This window comes from Ptychodera flava, chromosome 7, assembly GCF_041260155.1.
Source record: "Ptychodera flava strain L36383 chromosome 7, AS_Pfla_20210202, whole genome shotgun sequence".
In the NCBI taxonomy this organism is placed as follows: Eukaryota; Metazoa; Hemichordata; class Enteropneusta; family Ptychoderidae; genus Ptychodera; species Ptychodera flava.
In genome coordinates, this window is record NC_091934.1 from 1,904,407 (window position 1) to 1,928,730 (window position 24,324).

At 36.3% G+C, this 24,324-nt stretch overlaps 1 protein-coding gene across 4 annotated transcripts in view; it reads right to left on the reverse strand.

The window, feature by feature from the left end:
- Positions 1 to 23,984, reverse strand: part of LOC139136546 (urease subunit alpha-like) — a 53,858-nt gene extending 29,874 nt beyond the window's left edge. The window contains exons 1-13 of one of the 4 annotated variants that reach the window (XM_070704274.1): positions 23,747 to 23,984; positions 21,050 to 21,119; positions 20,276 to 20,463; positions 15,198 to 15,428; positions 13,504 to 13,583; positions 13,115 to 13,220; positions 12,720 to 12,770; positions 9,821 to 9,913; positions 8,871 to 8,957; positions 6,997 to 7,122; positions 5,498 to 5,714; positions 4,787 to 4,891; positions 3,614 to 3,686 (exon numbers count right to left, since the gene is read on the reverse strand). In XM_070704274.1, coding sequence (XP_070560375.1) covers positions 3,614 to 3,686; positions 4,787 to 4,891; positions 5,498 to 5,714; positions 6,997 to 7,122; positions 8,871 to 8,957; positions 9,821 to 9,913; positions 12,720 to 12,770; positions 13,115 to 13,220; positions 13,504 to 13,583; positions 15,198 to 15,428; positions 20,276 to 20,463; positions 21,050 to 21,119; positions 23,747 to 23,872 — 1,553 coding nt within the window. In that variant the 5' untranslated portion in view covers positions 23,873 to 23,984. Of the gene's footprint in view, positions 1 to 3,613; positions 3,687 to 4,786; positions 4,892 to 5,497; positions 5,715 to 6,996; positions 7,123 to 8,870; positions 8,958 to 9,820; positions 9,914 to 12,719; positions 12,771 to 13,114; positions 13,221 to 13,503; positions 13,584 to 15,197; positions 15,432 to 20,275; positions 20,464 to 21,049; positions 21,120 to 23,746 lie in introns of all 4 variants that reach the window. The other 3 variants (XM_070704273.1, XM_070704276.1, XM_070704275.1) reach the window with 3 other exon arrangements.
- Positions 23,985 to 24,324: the final 340 nt, after the last annotated feature.

Below are 24,324 nucleotides of genomic sequence, written 5' to 3' on the forward strand. Positions count from 1 at the left end.
GCCAATTCCTGCATTTCAAGAACCATTTAGTAGGATACTAATAGACTGTGTGGGCCCCTACCAAAAACAAGATCAGGAAATGAGTACATGCTGACAATAATGTGTACATCAACTCGGTCCCAGAAGCCATACCACTGAGAAATATAAAGACAAAGACTATAGTGAAAGCTTTAGTCAAATTTTTCACTTTATTTGGCCTCCCTAAATGTGTCCAGTCCGATCAAGGCTCCAACTTTATGTCTGGTATTTTTCAACAAGTAATGGATCAGCTAGGCATTAAACAGTATAGGTCATCCGCCTATCATCCAGAAAGTCAGGGTGCTCTTGAGCGATTTCATCAAACTTGAAAAACATGATTAGGACCTACTGTTTTGACACAGAGAAGCAGTGGGATGAAGGAATTCATTTTCTGCTCTTTGCTGTTAGAGAGTCAATTCAAGAGTCTCTTGGTTTTAGCCCATTTGAGCTTGTATTTGGACATACAGTCCGTGGCCCACTTAAGCTCGTTAAAGAGAAATTCCTATCAGACGATGATGATTGTCTGAATATTTTGCAATATGTGTCAGATTTTCGTACAAAACTCTCTAAAGCATGTGAATTAGCCAGAGAAAATTACGATAAAAACACCTCAAAACGGAAGTTTGAACCAGGTCAAAAAGTTCTTGTTCTACTTCCAATTCCTGGCAAACCACTCCATGCTCGTTACTTTGGGCCATATCTAATCGATAAGAAATTGAGTGATTTAAATTACATCATAATAACACCTGACAGGCGAAAACAAAAACAGCTATGTCACATAAATATGCTTAAGCCATATTTGGATAGGGATAATCCTACTATAACTCAGCCTGTCAGTACCGTCAGTTCTGGCCATTATGAAGATAGTGATACTGAAACTGACTTGAGTGAAAATACTCTAAACTCAAAGCTGGGCTCGGTCAAGCTTCAGAACTCAGAAATCCTGGAGAAGCTGGAGTCTACAAAGTTGGCACACCTCCAGCCAGAACAACAACAACAGGTGAAAGAACTGCTCCACGAATATAAACACCTGTTTCAAGATGTTCCAACGAGGACAAACGTCATCTATCACGACGTTGATGTTGGGGACAGTAAGCCTGTAAAACAACATCCATACAGACTGAATCCAACAAAAGCAAAATATCTCCAGGAAGAAGTCAAATACCTGCTGGACAATGACTTTATTGAACCCAGTAAAGTAACTGGAGTTCGCCGTGCATACTTGTTCCCAAACCAGATCACAGTTATCGTATGTGCACGGACTTTAGGAAGGTCAACACTTTAACAAAGACAGACACTTTCCCAATCCCGAGGATTGATGACTGCATCGACCGAGTGGGAAAAGCCAAGTATGTGACGAAATTTGACCTACTGAAGGGATTTTGGCAAGTCCTCTGACAGATCGTGCTCGTGAAATATCCGCCTTTGTTACGCCAGACGGATTGTTCCAGTACAAGGTGATGCCATTTGGAATGAAGAACTCTCCGGCAACGTTCCAACGGATGATCAACGACGTCATATCCGGGCTAGACGGGTGTGCAGCTTACGTTGACGACGTCATTCTGTATAGTGACACCTGGGAGGAACACATCAAGCTCATGCGGAAGTTTTTGAGAGACTGAGTAAAGCAATGTGACTGTCAACCTTGCCAAATCTGAGTTTGTATGGGCAAGGGTAATTACCTCGGACATACTGTAGGACAGGGTGAGGTAAAACCTGTTGATGCCAAAATCAGTGCCATTTCAAGTTTTCCCATACCAAACTGCAAACGACAACTGATGCGCTTTCTCGGTATGGCTGGTTACTACAGAAAATTCTGTCCAAATTTCTCCACAATTACTGAGCCTTTGACTAACTTACTTAAAAAGAAAGTACAGTTTGTTTGGTCAGAGCAATGCCAACAGGCATTTGATACACTTAAAGCCATACTGCAAAGTGCCCCAGTGTTGTCTGCACCAGATTTCACTTTGCCATTCAAATTAGCTGTAGATGCTAGTGATACGGCTGCTGGTGCTGTTTTATTGCAAGAGGATAGTCATGGTGTAGATCATCCTGTTTGCTATTTTTCACGCAAATTTAACAAATCCCAGAGAAACTACTCTACAATTGAAAAAGAGTGTTTATCTTTGATATTAGCTTTACAGCATTTTGAAGTTTATGTTACTTCTTCAAATCAGCCAATAGTGGTTATATTGATCACAACCCTCTTGTTTTTCTGCAGAAATTTAAAGGCAAAAATCAGAGATTGCTAAGATGGAGTTTAATGTTACAGGAGTTTAATCTTGACATTAGACATATCAAAGGCAGAGACAATTTAATTGCAGACTGTCTCTCTCGTATTTAGAACTTATTGTTGTTCACACTTTTAAGATTACATTTGTAAAAGAAAGATTTTTCATTGAAAAATTTTCTTTTTGAAGAGGGGGTGTGTTATGTAGGTCATTTCCCCACACTCATCATGACCTGAGTTCAATTAGTCTAGAACATTCTCAAGGTCACTGCCCTATGACCTCACAACCTTGAATCAATTAGTCATGTTTGGAATGTTCTGGAAATTTGATTAGTTGTGTAAGGGAGATAATTTTAGAACAGTAATTAGCATGTCAATAAAAGTTCTAGATTGTTCTTATATGCCTTTATAAAAGGGACGTGCTCAGCTTCCAGTCAGACTTTTGGGGATCGTGTCTCTTGTGTGTTACTAAACTCCAGCAGTAGTCATTCTCAAGACTTTTCAAGACCTTCACTGTCAACGCTGGATTTATACTGTGGACTTTGTGCAACTGTAAGCCTGCAAGCCGAAGGACTGTTCATTCATCAGACTGACTGTTACAACTCTGAGACTGGAGCTTTGCCGTCCAGCTGAGATAAGTAGTCTGTACACTTTTAAAGCTTGTACTCTATCCCTGACTTAGCAATTAGTTTTATTTTCGTAATAAATTTTTGTTTAAACGTTAACTGCTGAGTTCACCCTTTTGTTCGTTTTCTCTGCACGTAACAATACACTGTAGCATTATGTAAACAAACTGTGGGAACATACACTGTAGCATTATGTGAACAAACTGATAGGAACATACACTGTAGCATTATGTGAACAAACTGATGGGAACATACACTGTAGCATTATGTGAACAAACTGATGGGAACATACACTGTAGCATTATGTGAACAAACTGATAGGAACATACACTGTAGCATTATGTGAACAAACTGTGGGAACATACACTGTAGCATTATGTGAACAAACTGATAGGAACATACACTGTAGCATTTATATGTGAACAAACTGTTAGGAACATACACTGTAGCATTAACAAACTGATAGGAACATACACTGTAGCATTATGTGAACAAACTGATGGGAACATACACTGTAGCATTATGTGAACAAACTGTTAGGAACATACACTCTAGCATTATGTGAACAAACTGATAGGAACATACACTGTAGCATTTTATGAAGACAAACTGATAGCAATATACACTATAGCATTATGTGGACAAACTGATTTCAATCAATCACTGTTTACGAAAGTAAAGATTGTTTCAGCTAATAATGACACTTAGAAAGCTGGGTGAGATCTGGAGTTTCACTCACCCAATAGCTCCTGCCATAATTTGTTCTTCAAGTTCTTTGACGTCAGAAGACGAATTTGAAGTGTTTCCTTTCCCTGTAGGATAGAATGACTTGTATGAAAGGCAAACTGCAAGTTTCTGTTCAAATTATGTGATTTACATGACATTGGAAAAGGGGCTCATTATGCAATTTTTCATCAAACATAAGCTCCTTTTCTGAAGATGCCTGTCTTATAGTTTCCATGTTCTGTTTCTGTAGATTCCTTGCCATGTTTTCATTCAGATTTGTTCATGTTGCTTCTTGCATATTTGTGTAACATTCTATTTTTAGAAATTTTAGGGCTAAAAAGAATCAGAACATACAGTTGTTAACAGCTGTCCTGGTTGTTTTCCACATTCCAAGTTAGGTGTTTTCTGAAAATGATTCTATTCAAGATGGACCCCAGTAATTTTCATCATTATGTTTTCTCTGGAAAAAATATATTTTTCCCCTTCATAACTTTCACAACAAGGTCATGAAAGTTTAATTTCTGACATACAACATGGACATACTATTTTCATTTTACAAATGTATATATGACATGTGAAATGGTGCTGATTTCTGTTACATTTCATGTACAGAAAACTGGGGTTTCACAGTCATTTTTTGCTTGAAGTGAGCCCTCAGTGCCTAGTCTTAATGAATAATATTGGTGTTAGCCTCCTTTTGTTCCCATATAGTCCCTTAGATACCAAGTTTTTCAAGAATTGTACATACAGACAACAATAGGCTGGATGGAGCAATACATGTTTTGCCCCAAAATCTTTGCTCCAGTATTCATATTTTCTTCTTGTGTATCGAAATACAGTGTTCACAAATACTCATCAGACACTCACAGTATAAAATCAAGATAAAATCTCTCTGTTTGAGATGTATGCTTGTTGATAAACCCAAGTTGTATACCCTTTGAGCGCCAAAGTCAACTTTTGTCGCCTATATAAAATTTACCCCAGTCAATTTTTTTCATATTTTTGCTAAAATTTTGATGAAAACCTGTAGACAATGAAATGTGAAGTCCGTTTGGTCCAAAATAATCAAAAAAATTACAGAAAAATTCATAAAAATTGTTTGAATGTCGCACTAAAATTTTGGTGGGAAAAATTACAGCACTCAAAGTGTTACTGTAAAATTAACACTGTAGTAGATTACACTGACCTGTAAAGGCAAAGTTTAGTGGAAATGCTTCAGTACTGCAGATCATGTTTTTGATGTGATTTGGACCTGGTGTGCAGGTGGTGGCATTAGTGCCAGTTGCTGGACCTACAACATTGAATCAATTGAGAAAAATAATGATAGACAAAGAAGCAAAACCCAGTGTCAAGATGAAATAATCATTCTGAGCATCAGTTGTAGTTGCTGGACCTACGACATTGAATCAATTGAGAAAAATAATGATAGACAAAGAAGCAAAACCCAGTGTCAAGATGAAATAATCACAGCATTAGTTGTAGTTGCTGGACCTACGACATTGAATCAATTGAGAAAAATAATGACCAGTGTATTTGAGACATCTCAGAGATGAAATAATCATAACTGTGGTGATAAGTACTGTTCAAGTTGACAGAAAAAATGTTGAAGAATCCTTCCCTTGACTGGTGAATAAGTTAACAGAATACAAGATAGTTCCTTTCAATGACAATATGAAACTTTAATTGTTAAATAAGATTTTAGTTAAAGACTAAATTTCTTCTGAGACCTCTCTTTCCCGCTTGTTTTGATCTATGAACCATTCACACTTACTTATTATGTGCAATCTTCCATCCAAAATGGTTGTTTACACCTTTGAAAGTTTATGAAGCCAAAATTAAACTGTTTTTACGTTGAGAAATCGATGTGTCTTTATGAGATTTGTAGAGTATCACTTACCTGTACCACCTCCAAAAATTGTTGTTATACCAGATGCTATTGCTTCCCGTGCCAGCTGAGGGCAAATGAAATGAACATGGCAATCTAAAGCTCCGGCTGTAAGTATTAAACCTTCTCCAGCAATAGCTTCCGTACCAACACCAACAATCATTCCAGGGGTCACCTCATCCATTACATCAGGATTGCCAGCTTTTCCAATACCAACAATTGATCCATTCTGTAATAAGAGGAAATTCTGATTGTTGAAGATGCTTAATAATCTAAATGTACCTATATGCATGTGATATTCCTTAAAGTTATGCTGACTATAAAACAATTTTCAGTAACTTTTGTTAAACTTTATCATTTAACGTCTACATCAGACATGTTTTAATCCTGTGGCAAAATAAAGAAAAGTTTATTTCTCATCCAGTTGCACCAACCTTTTCTTTGCATTCACTTAAAAAACCAGATATGAACTGAAAATGCTCCTGTGTTTCAGTATAAATTGCTGCTGTTGTCCGTAAATTGAAACTTATCTATATTTAGCCAATTTCGGAATTTTTTAATTGATAAATATATAGTTCAGCATTGCAATTATTTTTAGTACTTTTAGTGATTGAACCTTTCAGTCTGGAGAGTTTTTGCACCATGGAACTTCAAATGAAACTTTAGTACGGAGTCCAGGCAGTATGACTGTTAACAAGTAGAGTAGAGTCAAAATGTTTACCTGGTACAACTCAAAAGGAGTTGACTTTGTTTTACTTCCGGTTTGTAATTTCTAGTCTCTAAATTATCAGTGACAATGTCTCTAATGGGAGATCATGCTGGTTTGTAAAACATCTTTTTTAAAATTTTGCTTGCTTCTGTAGCTTAGCCAGAGAAATCCAAGGAACAAATGTTTTTTTCTCCGGCCTAAGAACTTAATAATTAAAATTAACAAACACCAGATGAGTGATTTAAGAGAAAATTAGAAAAAAAAATTCATATTTTTAAGCTCATTTGCATATTTTTAGACAAACATATTCCTCGAAACAGAGTCCCATGTACAATGCATGAGGCAGCTATACCAACCAAACTCTAAGGTGATATAGGTTCTTTATAAGTTTTGCATACATACATACAAGCAATCCAATTGGCTGTTTAGTTTTTGCATACATATATACAAGCAATCTAATTAGCTGTTTCTCTTCTTATATCAGTCTACAGCAAGAGTGAGCCAAATTAATTTGTCTTTCAAAGCAAACATATATGTGGATATATAGAGATTTTTTGTTTAGGATAAATGGGAAAATGTATTTTTTTGCATGCATTATAGATAAAATTACACAAAGGGAAAAAATGTAGGGTTGCTTCCTTTTTCATGAAAGATAATCAGAGATCATTATTCATGAAAACAGATGTAAAGTTGGCCTAGAGTTTGCAAAATCAAGGCTTCAATGGAAATTACCAACATTTAGTTCTATTGACTGTGTATATATGCCAGAGAAGTGGATGACTTATATAGAAATAATAAGGACCTTGATTCCAACATCAGCTTTTACTATACCAGTCACTGCATCAACAATGAGAGCATTGGTTATCACTGTGTCTAATGCTTCATCACTTGTAACACCAGCTGCTTGTCCCATGCCTTCACGCAGAACCTAGTAAAAGAAAACACCACCATCACCTGTAACTGAAATAAATTCTCAAAAGTTTTCGATTTTTATCATGATATATATCACATGTGAGTCTCTTGAAACAAGATATCATGGTGCATAAATCAATAAATATTTCGCAAAATCTCTTCATTTTCCTCAATTTACAATAATTACTATTTTTTTATCCCTGCCTGTTCATACAGAGGCTGATTTGTTTGTGTGTGCATTTCTGTATGTTGGTTCAGTATCTCAAGAGCAACTCCTTTGTTTGATATATTTGCATATATGCTTTCTCTTGATTTTATGGCTGCATGATTGTGCACGCTGGGTAACTAACACTCTCATTTTACATCATTCTCTCTTTAAGTAGGTTGTTTTCCATAAATAAATAGAAGATGTGTACCTTAATCCCCTACCATCTATCATTTGACTGCTGAGAAACCACAACAAACATGGTTGGTCTTCTTGCATGCAGTAATTCTATAGTGTATCTGTGCTCAAGTTGTTGTATGGGGATGCAATGTAAATTGACTCTAAGGTCATAAAATTTCAGAATTTCTGGACATTGGTACATTACTTTTATGTAACCTTTGATTGACTCAGATCAACTTGGACATGTAAACAAGATGTAATAATACTGCATGACTAAGTGACATCACTTTGAAAGGATTACAATTTTGTTAGTGTTGTATTGGTTACAACCAGAGACTATATGACTAACACTAGTATTTGATTGACATTGCTAAAAACAAGTTTGATAAGAAATGAGAACTAAGATCATGATATTGTTGACTTCACAATAAATGTGTATGAAACTGATTTCAAATGACTTAACATTACGTAAACCACTTCAAGATTTTTCAGTTTGTAAACTGGGATCAAAATTGTACACTTAAGTGAAATTCATTAAAACATTGTTGGAGTAGATCAATAGATCATTAATTAAAGGGCCAACAATGCTAACTTTTGATGATTTTTCTTATCATTTTTTATTTTACATATCAATTGCAACTTCTTTTTCTACTCCGAAAGAATGTTGAAACACCCACTATTTGGCTTGTAAACTTTGTGTCTGTATGTCTAAAGTGCATTGTTATTGTTTGCATTTGAATTCTAGTCCGGACCAGAAGTCACTTTTCAACAATAACAATGTGGTTTTTCACATGTAAGGGCTGAGTTGACAAGCTGAACACAGTATATATCAACATGTCTTGAATAGGGAGTAGAACGAGGAATTATAGTTGACATTTGAAACAAAAATGGTGAAAAACTTATCGAAAGTTAACATTTATACTGGCCCTTTAACTAGTTTTTGCTATTTAACCATCTGGGCTATCTTAACAGTAAGATAAAGATTGTACGAGATCAACGAACTATGAAGTGCCTTGAAATATGAATTCTGAACAATCATCTTTTGCGGGATGAGATCGGTGAACTGAAGCAATCCTCGCCCACAATCTTCACTTACCATATTAATATAAACATCTAGAAATTAGTTTTTTCTTTTCACTTTAAGATTGCTAGTGAGTTAAAAGGGTTAAATAAATAGCATTTCAAAACTGTAATAATTTTGAATCGCAATGAAATCATACAGTGCTTTGGATTACTGAAATCCAGATCTAAATTTCTTTATTTGTCTATATAAACAAGTAAGGCAAGTTGAACTCTGGGAAGGTACCATGATGCAAAGTCCCTCCCATATATGGAAGCCTATTCAATTCGTATCTGCTTTTATATCCTTTTTGACTTACTTTGCCTCCTCCAAATTTGCATTCATCTCCATAGAAAGTGAAATCTTTCTCAACTTCAATGATAAGACTTGTGTCTGCTAACTGAATCTGTGAAAATTAGATAAAACTATGTGTTGATGATATCATGTAGCTGTAAAAATGTGGATAGTTGCTTTCTGGAATTGACGTATATTGTCTGATGTAAAACATTTCATTAAAAAAAATCAATTTTTTAAAGGCATCAAAGTCATACAGTAACACATAGGATTTTAATGATTGATGCTTTAATTTCAAAATAACAAAACTAAAATAGGTAAAATTGATAGCACACCATACTTCATTACTTATGTCATATTGTAGCTGTTGACTTACGCAGTGTTGCAGCCAGGAATTTTAAACCAGACTCTGTCCCCCTACCATTTATTTTTGGAGAAATTTTGCACATTTTGGGGACAACAGGCATCAGTTGTTAATCAAATTTTGTATTATTTTCTAACAAATTTAGTTTCACAAAACAAAATTCAAGCTACCGGGATGACTTCACTATCCTTGAATTACACTAATTGTGCCAGCTAGTACACCATATCAACCGCCAATCACAGAGCTTAGTCGGACTACAAGCAAGTTATAATAACAAGTGGATCAGCGTTTTAATTAATTCTAATCACAGCTCTGAAGGTATAAGTATAACTGTAAGCCTCAAAATAATCATGCAAAACAAATGTTATCGTCATTAACAGATATTACTTGCACACTACACCCTACACAGTCAACACATGAGTGCACCAAAGGTGACCCGTAGTATGCGAGAATGCGGGACAACGGGTTTGATTTTGGGGACATTGTTGCAAGGGCGCTTCCTGGCTGCAACACTGCTAATGTATAAGGGAAAAGTTTTGCATTTGTCCATGTACATGTACTTTTTCAGATACTACATCAGTAAATGCTAGGGAGACACATAGGATACTTACCTTATCTTTCACTGTAGGTCCATATGTGACAGCATACAATTCTCTTGGAATTCTCACAGGCTGTGCAGGTTCCTTAACTACTACTTTACCTGACTGTGAAATACAAGTGGTTTATTCATACGGCTTTAACAGTGACTGACAGTAGAAAGAAGAATGTTTTGTAACTGAATTCTGATAATACTGTCAAAAATTGCTGAATGTTTTTGCCTCAGTTTCCTCTTCTACTGCTTCATGAAGTAAGTTCCTTAGCATTAATATCTAATACCTAGCTTCTGTTTTAGTGCAGCATTTATTCTATGACAATGAACACAAATTAATCTTAATCAGTCTTTGTGTAAAGTATTCCCAAATTCCAATGACGCATACTTTTAGCAGACTCTTAATGATTTATTCAGGGTCTCTATATTCCAAGTCCGTTAAAATTCAAGGACTTTGTCAGCAATTTTCAAGGAATTTTCCAGGACTTTCCAGGAGGCATTAAAATTCAAGGACTTTTAAGGACTTTCTAGGAGTGTATGGACCCTGTTTATTAATTTCAGGTGCAATCTTCTTGCCCTTTCTCAGCTGTACCAAGGAGCAATGCCATATACGGTAGAGCAGATGGTTACAGACAGTGCACTGGATAGTGTACATATAATAAAGAGGACTAATCAATGCAACTGGCATAGGAAAACAACACAGATTTATCGGACTAGAGTATGGTACAAAGCCATCCAAAATATCTCTGTTCCTTCAAATTTAGATTTTTTTAACCATTGTAAGCAAGTAGAAGCAGAAATCATGTGTTCACACACATGAACTAATGTTGCAGCTATGCCTGTCTGTCTGTCTGTTGGCCCGATATCTAAAAATGGATCATCAGATCAGAATCAAATCTGGTACATAGATTCAGTTAGCAGATGGCAAGAACTGATTAGTTTTTGGTGGGAGTGGCTTGCTTACGTTTTGCTCATTTGCATAATTAATGATTTTTGAAAAGGTGGATGTACATAGAGAGCGACTGCACACAATTGCATGAGATATGCTGCAAATGTTGATCACACCAAAATATATCAGCTATGAAAAGTATTAGGGACAGTCTCAGATTGTAGCATAAGTTCACGAAATGAAATTCCCTCATTTACACCAAAACCCCCTTCTCCCCCTAAACAAAAGTTCAAAAGTGTGAAATGTTGATGTCTGTCTGAGAGTACAATTTAGCATTTTGCTATAGCTACTGAAGAATGTGTAAATTCCCCTGACCAATTACATTGTCAACTAATCAATCAAATTTGAGTACTAACTGCCATCAGTATGACACAGACAAGTTAGAAATCATAAGTTACAGCAAAATTTGTTCATACCAGTGTGCAGTTTTTGTTAATGTAAGAAAACTTGTAATCAAAAAATAAAAGTGCAAATGCTAAGTTCACCAACTGAATAGAGGTCAAACCCCCTCCCCCGTAAGCGAATAAATTTCGCTTTTTCAACTTATGCGACAATCTGAGATGGTCCTTTAAGGGGTGACATGAAAGATGATTGCTAATTTGCATATTTAATGAACTTTCCTAATCAGGGATATATATCTGAATTGAGTTGATCAAAATGACAAAACTTGGTACATACATTGAAGACAATATAGTTTAACATTATTAAAAGTCTTAAAGCATTTTTACTTCAGCCAATTCCCAATTTGCATATTTTAATGAACTTTCCTAATTAGGGCTATACATCTGAATTGACTAGACACAAGTTGACGAAACATGCTACATATATTGAAGATAACTATGATACAACATTCTTGAAAGTCATTAAGCATTTTTATACCAGCCAATTCCTAATTTGCATGTTCAATGAACTTTCCTAATTAGGGATATATATCTGAATTGACTTGACCAAATTTGAAGAAACTTGCTACATATATTGAAGTTACTATGATACAACATTCTTGAAGTTATGTAGCATTTTCACTACAGCTAATTCCTAATTTGCATATTCAATGAACTTTCCTTACTAGGTATATATATATATATATATATATATATATATATATATATATATATATATATATATATATATATATATATATATATATATATATATATATATATATATCTATCTCTGAATTGACTTGACCAAAGTTGATGAAACTGGCTATGTAGATTGAAGATATACAACATTATTTAAAGGTCATTTTAGCCAATTCCCAATTTGCATATATATATATATATATATATATATATATATATATATATATATATATATATATATATATATATATATATATATATATATATATATATATATATATATATATATATATATATATATATATATATATATATATATATCTATCTCTGAATTGACTTGACCAAAGTTGATGAAACTGGCTATGTAGATTGAAGATATACAACATTATTTAAAGGTCATTTTAGCCAATTCCCTATTTGCATATTTCATTAACTTTCCTAATTAGGGATATATACCAGGATTTACTTGATCAAAATTGGCAAAACATGCTATGTACATTGATGATACCATTGATTATAATATTGAAAGTCATTTCGCATTTTCATGTTAGCTTATTTATAGTTTGCATATCTAATGAGCTTTCACAGTTTGGTATATATGGCTTGAAGAACTTGACCAAAGGCAATTACGCTTGCTATATAAAGTGGTGATACAATGACAGCTGGCAACGAAATTTAGTATTTTTATACTTAATGACCTTTAGAATGAATCTGTGGTGAATATTGTTCATGATGTTGATCATAACACTTTCAATGAAGTTGCAAACATATAGCAAAAGTTTAAATTTACACACAACTGCAATATATAATGAAAGACATGAGCATTTTCATTTCATATCTGGTTAATGCTTGTTTGCCATTATAACTGCTGACATATCATCACTACATACCGGTATTACGATGCAGCATAGGCGTGGGTATATCAAATCATTGAAGTGACCCTGATTGAGAAATATAGCAGCTAATTTACATTAGAACAATGACTAATCTACTTTTAGATGGACATGAAGATTTTATTCACAACACTAAATTGGGTGACATTCAACATATCTGAACACAGATCTTTATGCATGATTCACTAATTTACATACAAATGCTGTGTCACAATGTCAAGTCTCATTCTATTAAACAAATCTTTGGGCTGATATCTATGAAGTATTGCAAAAATTTATTAAATATGCAAATCATAGGCCTGTACATTAAGACAGAGTTTTAAAATCCTTTCCTTTCAAGCTTTTCATTCTATGGATTGCTGTAAGTGAAAGTGTATGCACCTAATACCAACCTTTGGCATAATAAGGAAGTTTTGCTGTTTCAATCTTTTCAAGGCCATTTTACAATTCACATCATTCACTGGTCCATCACATACGCCATTTCCACCACGAATTACTCTGCATGACAAAAGTTTTGTAAGTATCTGTCATACCATGTCACACAGCAAATATGACTTCTTTTCTGAATCCTAAGGTTGATATTCAGAAAGTCAACTGAAAATATCGAATGAAAGTTTATACTTTAAAGATATTTAATGTAAACTATTCTTTAGCTCAAATAGAAATTGTAATTGTAATAAGATTGAAAGCCAAACATCAGTTAACCTTGTCTGTACTTGATACCCAAATACAAGTACTTGTTCTCCATCAATCAAAGTTGGCATATGGCCATCAATCATACCTTTTGCCTCCGATGCTGACCAAATTGACATTCTTTGTCTCTCCTGGTTCAAAGCGGATTGCCGTTCCAGCGGCAATATTCTGAAATCAACAAATGATGTTTTTAGTACAAACTTATGTGTACCAAGGATTACCTGAATACATCCCCTTCAACAAATTTGTGTTTAACACACTGTACAGAAAAAAGCATCTGATTTGCATTCAAAACCAATCACTTTTCAATTTCTTCCATACATTATGTGCATTGATGACATTTGGCATTGTATGAACACTTTTATATTGATAACATGCCGTAGAGTTAATCACTGTCATACTTCCCTGAGTGTCATTACCTGTCATATATGAATTTGGCAAAAGAAGTTATAGGGACAAGGTCAGGCGGTCTGGTGTCCTTCATCTGTCTGTCTGTCTATATGTATATATGGATATACGTATATCTGTACCGGTACGTACGTATGTCTGTTAATCTGTACCTTTCTTTAAAAAGTATGTATACCAATGCATCCACAGTTTTCTCTGACGTGGCACTAGTAAACTTTCAATATGGTATGTACATCGTTGGTTACATTGTATTGTTGGTATGTACATTGTATTGTTGGTCCAAGGATGAAATTTCATAGACGTTAATATCATGTGGCACAACAAATATGTAAATGAGCTAAACGAAGGCAGAAATTATTAAAAAATTTTGAATAGCAAAACTGCCGAACCTAGACCTTTAAAATTTTGCAAATATGTTCGTATTGGATTGCTGATCTGAGTTTATGTAAGCCAGTTTGATGGTTTACTATTATGCAAATGACAAAACTAAATGTATAAAATTGTCAAAAAATCATACACTTAGAAACTGATTTGTCTCAGAGTTTTAACTAAACTTTCCTATTTTGCTGCAGATTTATGTTTTACAAAAAAAAGGAGATCACATGACAGACATGCAAATGAGCAATATACATGTGAAAATAGTAAAAAATCACTAAGTCCTGAAGTACTGGCCCTAGGGCTTGAAATTATATTGATTTTGATCCAAATGTAAATATGTTCAAACCAAGTTTGCAAGATGACAATACTGAAAATGAGAAAACAAATGTTCAAAAATTATCAGTAACTGTTTTAATTATCTATAAGTGAACCTATAACCTTAACAGCTTGTAGATACCGGTATGTTCTTTGTAGCATTTAGATTTATCTTTATTCAAAACAAAGCTAGACTAAGTGTAATATCTGAATCACTATATTCAATTCAAATTGATCAGAGGAGTTCATGGATATGATCAGAATAAATCATAAAAAAATTCTGAAAATATTTAAAATTCTTAAAATCTGAACTCACACAGTACTCTGTCAGTAACTCCCTATTTGCTCATGGATAAGTATGGATTTAAAGTCCTGATGGAATAACTGATGTGAAAATGACAAAAATAGAAGGTCCAAAAAAAATAGAAGGTCAAACATTACAACGTCATCAGGCAGTCATTATAATTACATTCTAGGGTTCTAATACAGCATCTTCACCTATCATCATCCAACTGATGGTACTACTCTACTATCATTTTAAAAATTTTCTGATCGAAAAGCTTTGTAAATGAAGTAAAATGAAAATTTCTGCAATTTCTCCCTTCTTGTTAACATTTTTGGTATTTTCACAGTATATTTAAAGGTATATGATGAGTTCTTGACATTGTAAAGGAAACTCACCAATCTCATACCATAGGATGCTTCACGGTCAAACTCCAAGTATCTGTTGCTTTCTATAAAATGATAATGACTGCCAATTTGGATAGGGCGATCACAAACACTAGTAACTTGGATTGTTTTGGTGGCTCTTCCAACGTTGATTTCAATTGGTTCATCATCTGCTGGCAACACCCGGCCAGGTATTATGTCTGCATCATCTGCATCAACAGAGCTTCCTGTGACCGTCACATCCTTCTTTGGAAAGAAAAGAGTATCAGGATCAGCAATAGGCTAAGTCACAGTGGAGGGATGGAATTCAGTGGATCAGGGATAGACTAAGTGACAGTGGCGGGATGGAATTCAGTGGATCAGGGATAGACTAAGTGACAGTGGCGGGATGGAATTCAGTGGATCAGGGATAGACTAAGTCACACTGGTGGGAGGGAATTCAGTGCATCAGGGATAGACTACGGTATGTCACAGTGGTGGGATGGAATTCAGTGGATCAGGGATAGACTACGGTATGTCACAGTGGTGGGATGGAATTCAGTGCATCAGGGAGAGACTAGGTCACTGTGGTGGGATGGAATTCAGTGCATCAGGGATGGACTAAGTCACCGTGGTGGGATGGAATTCAGTGCATCAGGGAGAGACTAAGTCACAGTGGTGGGATGGAATTCAGTGCATCAGGGATAGACTAGGTCACAGTGGTGGGATGGAATTCAGTGGATCAGGGATAGACTAAGTCACAGTGGTGGGATGGAATTCAGTGGATCAGGGATAGACTATGGTATGTCACAGTGGTAGGATGGAATTCAGTGCATCAGGGAGAGACTAGGTCACTGTGGTGGGATGGAATTCAGTGCATCAGGGATGGACTAAGTCACAGTGGTGGGATGGAATTCAGTGCATCAGGGAGAGACTAAGTCACAGTGGTGGGATGGAATTCAGTGGATCAGGGATAGACTAAGTCACAGTGGTGGGATGGAATTCAGTTGTTGTTGTTGTTGTTCAGTGGATCAGTGATAGACTAAGTCACACTATTGGGATGGAATTCAGTGGATCAGGGATAGACTAAGTCACAGTGGTGGGATGGAATAAGAAGTTCAGGGATAGTCTAAGTCACGGTGGAGGGATGGAATTCAGTGGATCAGGGTTAGACTATGTCATAGTGGTGGGATGGAATTAAGTGGATCAGGGATAGACTAAGTCACAGTGGTGGGATGGAATTCAGTGCATCAGGGATAGACTAGGTCACAGTGGTGGGATGGAATTCAGTGGATCAGGGATAGACTAAGTCACAGTGGTGGGATGGAATTCAGTGCATCAGGGATAGACTAGGTCACAGTGGTGTGATGGAATTCAGTGCATCAGGGATGGACTAAGTCACAGTGGTGGGATGGAATTCAGTGCATCAGGGAGAGACTAAGTCACAGTGGTGGGATGGAATTCAGTGGATCAGGGATAGACTAAGTCACAGTGGTGGGATGGAATTCAGTTGTTGTTGTTGTTGTTGTTCAGTGGATCAGTGATAGACTAAGTCACACTATTGGGATGGAATTCAGTGGATCAGGGATAGACTAAGTCACAGTGGTGGGATGGAATAAGAAGTTCAGGGATAGACTAAGTCACGGTGGAGGGATGGAATTCAGTGGATCAGGGTTAGACTATGTCACACTGGTGTGATTGAATTCAGTGGATCAGGGATAGACTAAGTCACACTGGTGGGATGGAATTCAGTGGATCAGTGATAGACTAAGTCACACTATTGGGATGGAATTCAGTGGATCAGGGATAGACTAAGTCACAGTGGTGGGATGGAATAAGAAGTTCAGGGATAGACTAAGTCACGGTGGAGGGATGGAATTCAGTGGATCAGGGTTAGACTATGTCACACTGGTGTGATTGAATTCAGTGGATCAGGGATAGACTAAGTCACACTATTGGGATGGAATTCAGTGGATCAGGGATAGACTAAGTCACAGTGGTGGGATGGAATAAGAAGTTCAGGGATAGACTAAGTCACACTATTGGGATGGAATTCAGTGGATCAGGGTTAGACTATGTCACACTGGTGTGATTGAATTCAGTGGATCAGGGATAGACAAGATGTATAATAAGAGAGGCTCTAAACATTCTTTAAGAGACACATTATGTTGAAATATGCCATACCCTTTGAAACTGTGCATAAGTTTACACTACTTATGACAAATGCTAGCCCTCAAACATGTTGAAATAAGATTAAAGCATTGCCATATCCTACAGAGTAGTTTGAAAAAAATTCTGAACAAATGAACTTTAGATTGTATAATATCACTTTTGAATATTGTTTTCAGTATGACTTCTCATTCCTATCTTCTGTGAAAGTTTCAAGAAATGGCAATAATACAAGGCTGTATTACAGGGATGCACACCTATGAAATTGCCTGATATCACACTACCACTCAGTAGCGCCTACCCTAAGAAACCCCACATGAAATGTATGCATCATGGACACTTTATGTACAAATGCACCATTATATTATCATACATGCTATGCCTGTATCACTATTCTCCTATTGTTTAGAAAGTACTGATATGAACCCATGTTTTAACAGGTTGAAATATGAATCATATTTTTGCTTTGACCGGAACTACTTATAGCCAGGCGTACGTGGTGGTATGTTGATACACATAAAATAGCTGAGCAAACAGAACTTATGACACTCTGAAACATCAATAATAATTATGGCCAAATTTTGTTGTTTGCTTTCAGTTTTTGGGCATTGTTCTTGAGTACAAACATATAGAATTCCAAGAAATAGAGTCAGTCCAACTGCAACTATTGAAGTCATCAGGAAGAAGCGGGAGTACAGCAAAGTCTTGACACAGTGTGGAGAAATGAAAGGCGTACTCGACCAATTTCTTCAATCTTCAAACGATCTTTATTTATAAAACCGACATTTCGGCAATGCACAGATTGCCTTCCTCAGGGTAAAAACTAATAGAGTAATTTTTCATCGCCTTTTGAAGTTTTTGGTAGGTTTTGTAATGATTTTACTTTCCTGTAGTTGTTCCACTTTCCTTTGACATGTTCTATTTTATCCACTTTTATCTATTAGTTTTTACCCTGAGGAAGGCAATCTGTGCATCGCCGAAATGTTGGTTTTATAAAATAAAGATTGTTTGAAGATTGAAGAAATTGGTCGAGTATGCCTTTCATTTCTCCACACTGTACAAACATAGTATTAGAACTTTTACCAAAAAACAAACAAACAAACTGAAAATTTGTATGTTGACAGATGGTTGATCAAATAATTACTCCATTGGAAATGGAGAAATTAGATTCCCATTAGAGGGAAAAACAGAAATATACAGTACTAAATTTTTGGTACTTTTGTTATTGCATTGTTATTGTATTTGTCATTTGATCAGAGGAAATAAGGCTGCATTCACAAATACCGATTGGGGGGAGGGCTGGAGGAATCTCGATTGCAATCTTATTTGTTTTCAGATCCCCCCTAAGTACCCTAAAAAATTTTCAAATGCCCCCCCTCTATATGGTCAAAATTTTTCAAGTCCCCCCCCCCCAACTATCACAGGCCCGCATATTTGTAAAGGATGTGAGCGCAGAAAAAATAAGCATGTATTACGCCGTTCTGCTCACAGGTGTTCAACACTACCTGTATTAGCACTTTGTATAGTCATATTCCCAAGGCAAGTTCTTTAAATGCTTCAGTGAATTTTTTAGATTTATTGGTCTAAAAGCCAACTTGAGTTAATCCAACTCTGGCCAGGTCAATTGCTCCTGTTGAGGAGCACACAAAATGCAATAATGAGAGAGTAGGAAAATTGTGAATTCTGGCTAATTGCCGTATTGCACAGTGACCTACCAAAAAATTGTTTCAAAACTACAAGACCTATATGAATTAGATGCTACTCAAAATTGATAATACCGGAAGGTAAAAATATTCCATCAAATAAATGTTTTAATCTCTGAAATTTTGGGTGTGATAATTGCAAATTTTGTTAAAAAATAAATAATTTCATTTGGTCACATATTTTTTCTTTTAGTCTTTACTATTCAAAGTTTTACTTCTGTATCATTTTATAAAAAGAGTGTGAAAATTTAGAAAATCAAGCATGGTGACCCCATCTTTTTTCTTTAATATTTGATTATTCTCATATGCCAGAATTCAAACATTTCTGTTTTCTTCTATGTGTTGCTCTCTGGCCTGATCTTGTGTACAAGTGAGTTTCACTGTCATGAGTGTCATTTGACCAAAACTCTTCTTCAACTACTATGTACATCAGAGTCAGAGCTGTCTCTGTCACTGTTCAGGTATGCAGTGACAGTGACACTGCAGTAGCAGGGTAGTATCTGATAGTGACACTACCCGTAGGCAGTAGCTGTATTAACTTTGATAATTTTGGCAATATTTTTGTTCAGTTTTACAACTGCGTTCTTGTTCTACTCCCTACAGCATGTTGAATTGTCTAGTATTCAGCTTGCTATCACAGCCTATGTATGTGTACCATGTATTTGTATAACTGACAACTGACTGTCAGTCTGGACTCCCAATTAAATTATCACCAAATACATATTTATATTTATATACCGGTATACAGGCTTTGTCGACAAACTAAATATTGTGTGTTTGAGCATACTGTAGGGAGATAGCAAGAAACTGTAGTTGTTATATTGCATAGAAATATTGCAGAAATCATTAACAGTTGCAGCTTCTGCCTAGTTACAAGGCTCAAGTTTGTTTTTTACGCCAAATCACACGTTTAGATATTTTCGAGATAAAAATGGTATTCATTTTTCATTGAATTACCTACAAAAACTTGGAATTGGAAAATGTAAAACTCAAAAGGGACCCAAAAATTTTCAAGTCCCCCCCTACAGGTAGAGCAAAATTTTCAAGTCTCCCCCTCTACTACCTCCAAAATTTTCGAATCCCCCCCTGAATTCCTCCAGCCCCCCTAACCGTATTTTGTGAACGCAGCCTAAACCTCACTGACAACCCCTAAAAGATTAACCCCTAAAAACATAGTCTTTTTGTGATATTCCAAGATAAACCATAATACTTTAATCATTATACTTTCCCAAAACTTACTTCATCTTGAAATTTTGACAGCTCTGGTTCTGGCAGAAAACTACCATATAATGCTAATTTCAGGTCACCATTTTCAGAGTCTCCTATTGGATCATGAACTGTGACCAACTTTGTACCATCAGGAAACGTCCCTTCCACTTGAACTTCATGTATCATTTCTGAAACTCCAGGTAACACTTGCCGTCGTCCTGTTGAAAACAATTTTCATCTTGCCATGAACTAAACTAGTATGCTATTGCACGATATATAGAAACTTTGAAGTATAAAAGATTTTCACTACAGTGTTTTCAGACCATGAATTAGATATTCTTTATACGAAAGTAATAGTTCTATACAAGTATTACATCTTTTCAAGTCTTTGCATCTGTATGACATGAAATGGTAAATGCTGTAATTTACAGCAACTGAATTTTGAACAGCCATCATCTTTTCCACCATTCATTAAAACCTATCTTGACAAAGTAACATGACAGTAACAAATGTCAGACAAAAGGGTCTGACAAATGCCAGCCAGTGAATATTCTCTACAACAGGCCATACACTTTCAAACAGCCCCACTTTGCTGTGAAACTCCCACTGTAATATTTGATACAATGTTTTTAATGATATAACCTGGCAGGGTCTGCATTTGCCATAGCTGTCCAGAGCACATTTTAAAAGCGGAAGAAACTGCTTTGCCAACATGGAAACTAAACTAAATCTCTGTGTGAATGATATTCACAGATCTTTACTATTCAAACATTGCCTTTTATGAAGCAACTAGAATTTACCAACCTAGCATTTGACGTCCCATGCTCATCAGTTGACCTACAGAATAATTACCCTCCCTGATTAACTCCTGGAGCTGTAAAGAGATAGTACATATAGATCTTTGTTACGCTTTTAAAAATTCATTTTCTGTCTTTATTTGTTTCCATGGTAATGTAACATTTATGGCATAAAGTTGATTACTCACTGACTGCATGTACCTTCTGTGTTATATTACTGATACTGACACGGTTTACTGGTATGAGGAGACTTGGGACAAGTCTACAGATAAACACTACTTTTAAAGTAGTAATGGTGAATGTGATTTAGAAGAATAAATAATGGTGATTGTTTTTTCACCAAGGTGTACTATTACCTAAGACTATTCTTACTACAAATTTGCAACAGTTTGCTGCAAATTTGCTGTCAGCATTTAGTTTGCACATAGACCCTAGGGTCCATGGTTTGCAGGAAGGAGTTATAGAAGTTTGCGATCAGCAGTATATGTTAAACAGGGGCGACCAAATGTATTGCATATCCACAGATCCTTTTGTGATGAGTAGGTTTGGCAAGAAGTGAATTTTGTATTTGATTTATCCAGAATTTAAATCATCAAGACAGTTGCAATAAGGCCTAGACCAACACAACTGTTTGAGAATTATCCTAAATACGAGTACATTCTGATGCTAGCTCAGTCTATATGGCAGCAGCTTGCTCCCTCTATCGGTGTCACTGGCACTACACAACCAATATGGTGTCCATAGCCTGAGAGCTACAATTATTAGAGCTAGTATGGCAAGTACTTGGTGTGGTGTGCTTTGAATGTTTAACTTCATGTTTGATTTTCAGGGTCACTAATCGCCAACTTTTTCTAAGGTGTGTGCTTTCCATCAACAGAGATTATACCCTCAGCTTCAGACACTTCATCATACCGAAATTATGTCAGGTACCGATGATTAACTTTTCACAGGTGGGTGAAATAGTTTGAATAGTCTTTTGACATAAGGGAGCGTTCATTTATTATGGCTGGGGGTGGGCCGGCAAATTCTTCCTGTGCATCAAGCAAAATAAGTGAACCCCCCCTACCCATCGCACCAAAAAATTGATGACCCCCTTTTAAGATGACAAAAATTTCATGACCCCCCCCCCCCCCCCACACACACACACACTGCTTGAGTAAAGCTGCACACACATACACCTCTGGGGGGATAGAATAAAAAAAAAGATTCTCAGATATTTTCAAATGACCCTCCTTACAAATTCACAAAGTGTTAATTTTCAAATTTCCCCTTCTGACTTGCTATAATTTTGAAATTACCCCTCAAAGGGATTGGACAGAAATAACACGTGGATCTCAATATTTTTGCGGAAGCATGTGTGTACAAAATTTTGATATTTGGATTTAATTGATAATCAGCTGTTGATAATGTTGATTCACTATATATGATAGTGTATGAGAAAACTATGTAATACTTTTTCAATATAAAACTATATCTATGCATTTATAGATGTTTGATAATTGACATAAATGTACTTACAACTGGTATGTGGACAAAAAATTTGACTTTAGAATTTCATCAAAAATGTTCATCCACAATACATAGGAATCTATGATAAAATTGTGAATAATTTTTTTCCAATGAAAAACTTGCTATACTTGTGCATATACAGACGTTGAATAATTAACATAATTGTACTTGATTAGAATATGGTGGTTAAAGGTGCATATTATGTGTACAAGAAATCTGATTTTGGAATTTCACTGAGTGTTCATCCACTATACATGGGAGTCTATGAGGTAACTATAAATAATTTTTTTCCAATACAAAAATAGGTAAATCTGTGTATTTATGTACTCTCGATTATTAATATGAATGTACTTGATTACATGCCCTCAAAGAGCTCTATTTACAAAAGACAAGCCTCAGAGTTGCCAATTCAAGATGTTCATGCGACAGATAATTATACTTTTGTTCAGATTTACAATTAAATGACTTAAGAGAATGAAATCATGCAGTGAATCATTTTTATATCCCAGAATATTTCTGGTCACTGAAACTGCTTTTTGATGGGACGGATGTTTATGAAAATTAAGTGACCCCCCCCCCTCTGAGCTTTTTGAAAAATACATGACCCCCCCCCCCTTTTCAGTTTTCAAATTTGAGGTGACCCCCCCCCCCCGGATTTTGCCGGCCCACCCCCGGCCGTAATAACTGAACGCTCCCTTAATGGGCCGGGGTCGAGGCTGTGAGGGGGACGGTCTCGGGACGAGGCTACCTAATGGCTTCGACCTCAAGCGTTCCCCACCCTCCCTCCCTACCCGATCATAGCTTGCAACTGATTGATTTCTCTCTCTCTCTCTTTTCTCTTTCCTTTCGGCTTTGCCGTCTTTAGAATATGTATCTTACTACGCCTAGAATGGCAGAAATAGTCATAGCCAGTCAACATCGGAATAAAGTTGTTGACCTTGACCCCCAACACTTGTGTATGTCTGTATGTTGTCAGTATACAGGCATAATTTAAGTAGAAATGTTTATATTCGAATAGAGAACTTAGAAATAAACGTCTTTGGTTACAGTTAGTGTACATCACAGACACCGCAGTAGTTGATAGCGCTTATTCTAACGCGCTATCAACTACGCTACGGCGGTGCATGTGACAGTATGGAGGTGTACACTAGCACTAAGCGTCTTGTTTGTTACTGATTCAATATTTCACTCTCACCTGGCATGCAATGAGAGCGACTGTTTCCGTATAGTTTAGTCGCAATCCTCTGGCAAGACGTTTCTGCGCCAAAAACCCTGCCTGGTGGACGAGCAGACCCTCGACTTCTTTCGGACTGAGCTTCATTTCCGAGCGGTTCAACGCCAACGGTTGTATGACCTTGATTTGGACAGTGGCCGCCGACTATCGACAAGCGACTGCACAGACTGGCCTAGATATGTTGTGTCTAACTGCGAAAGTAGGATTATGGGAAGGACATACACGTCTATGGGCAGATGAGATGGGGCGCGTAGTCGCAGAGCGGAATAGATTAGAGAAAACAGGCGACTGTGATATGAGTAGTGAAAACTGACGTCTAGTTTCGTGCTCTGATTTCTCGTTTAATTAATAAGGCCCCAAAACTCAACCAACCAATTGGAATCGGAGTTTACATGTACGGAGGAATAGAGAGGAGCATAGCGGCGACGTCCGGGTCCATCACCAGGCAATATTGACCATTCACATTCGACAATAACTATAAGCCTACCCCTTGTTCGTTTTGTAAAGTCGTCGACCGTGGAAATAAAGCGCACCAAAAA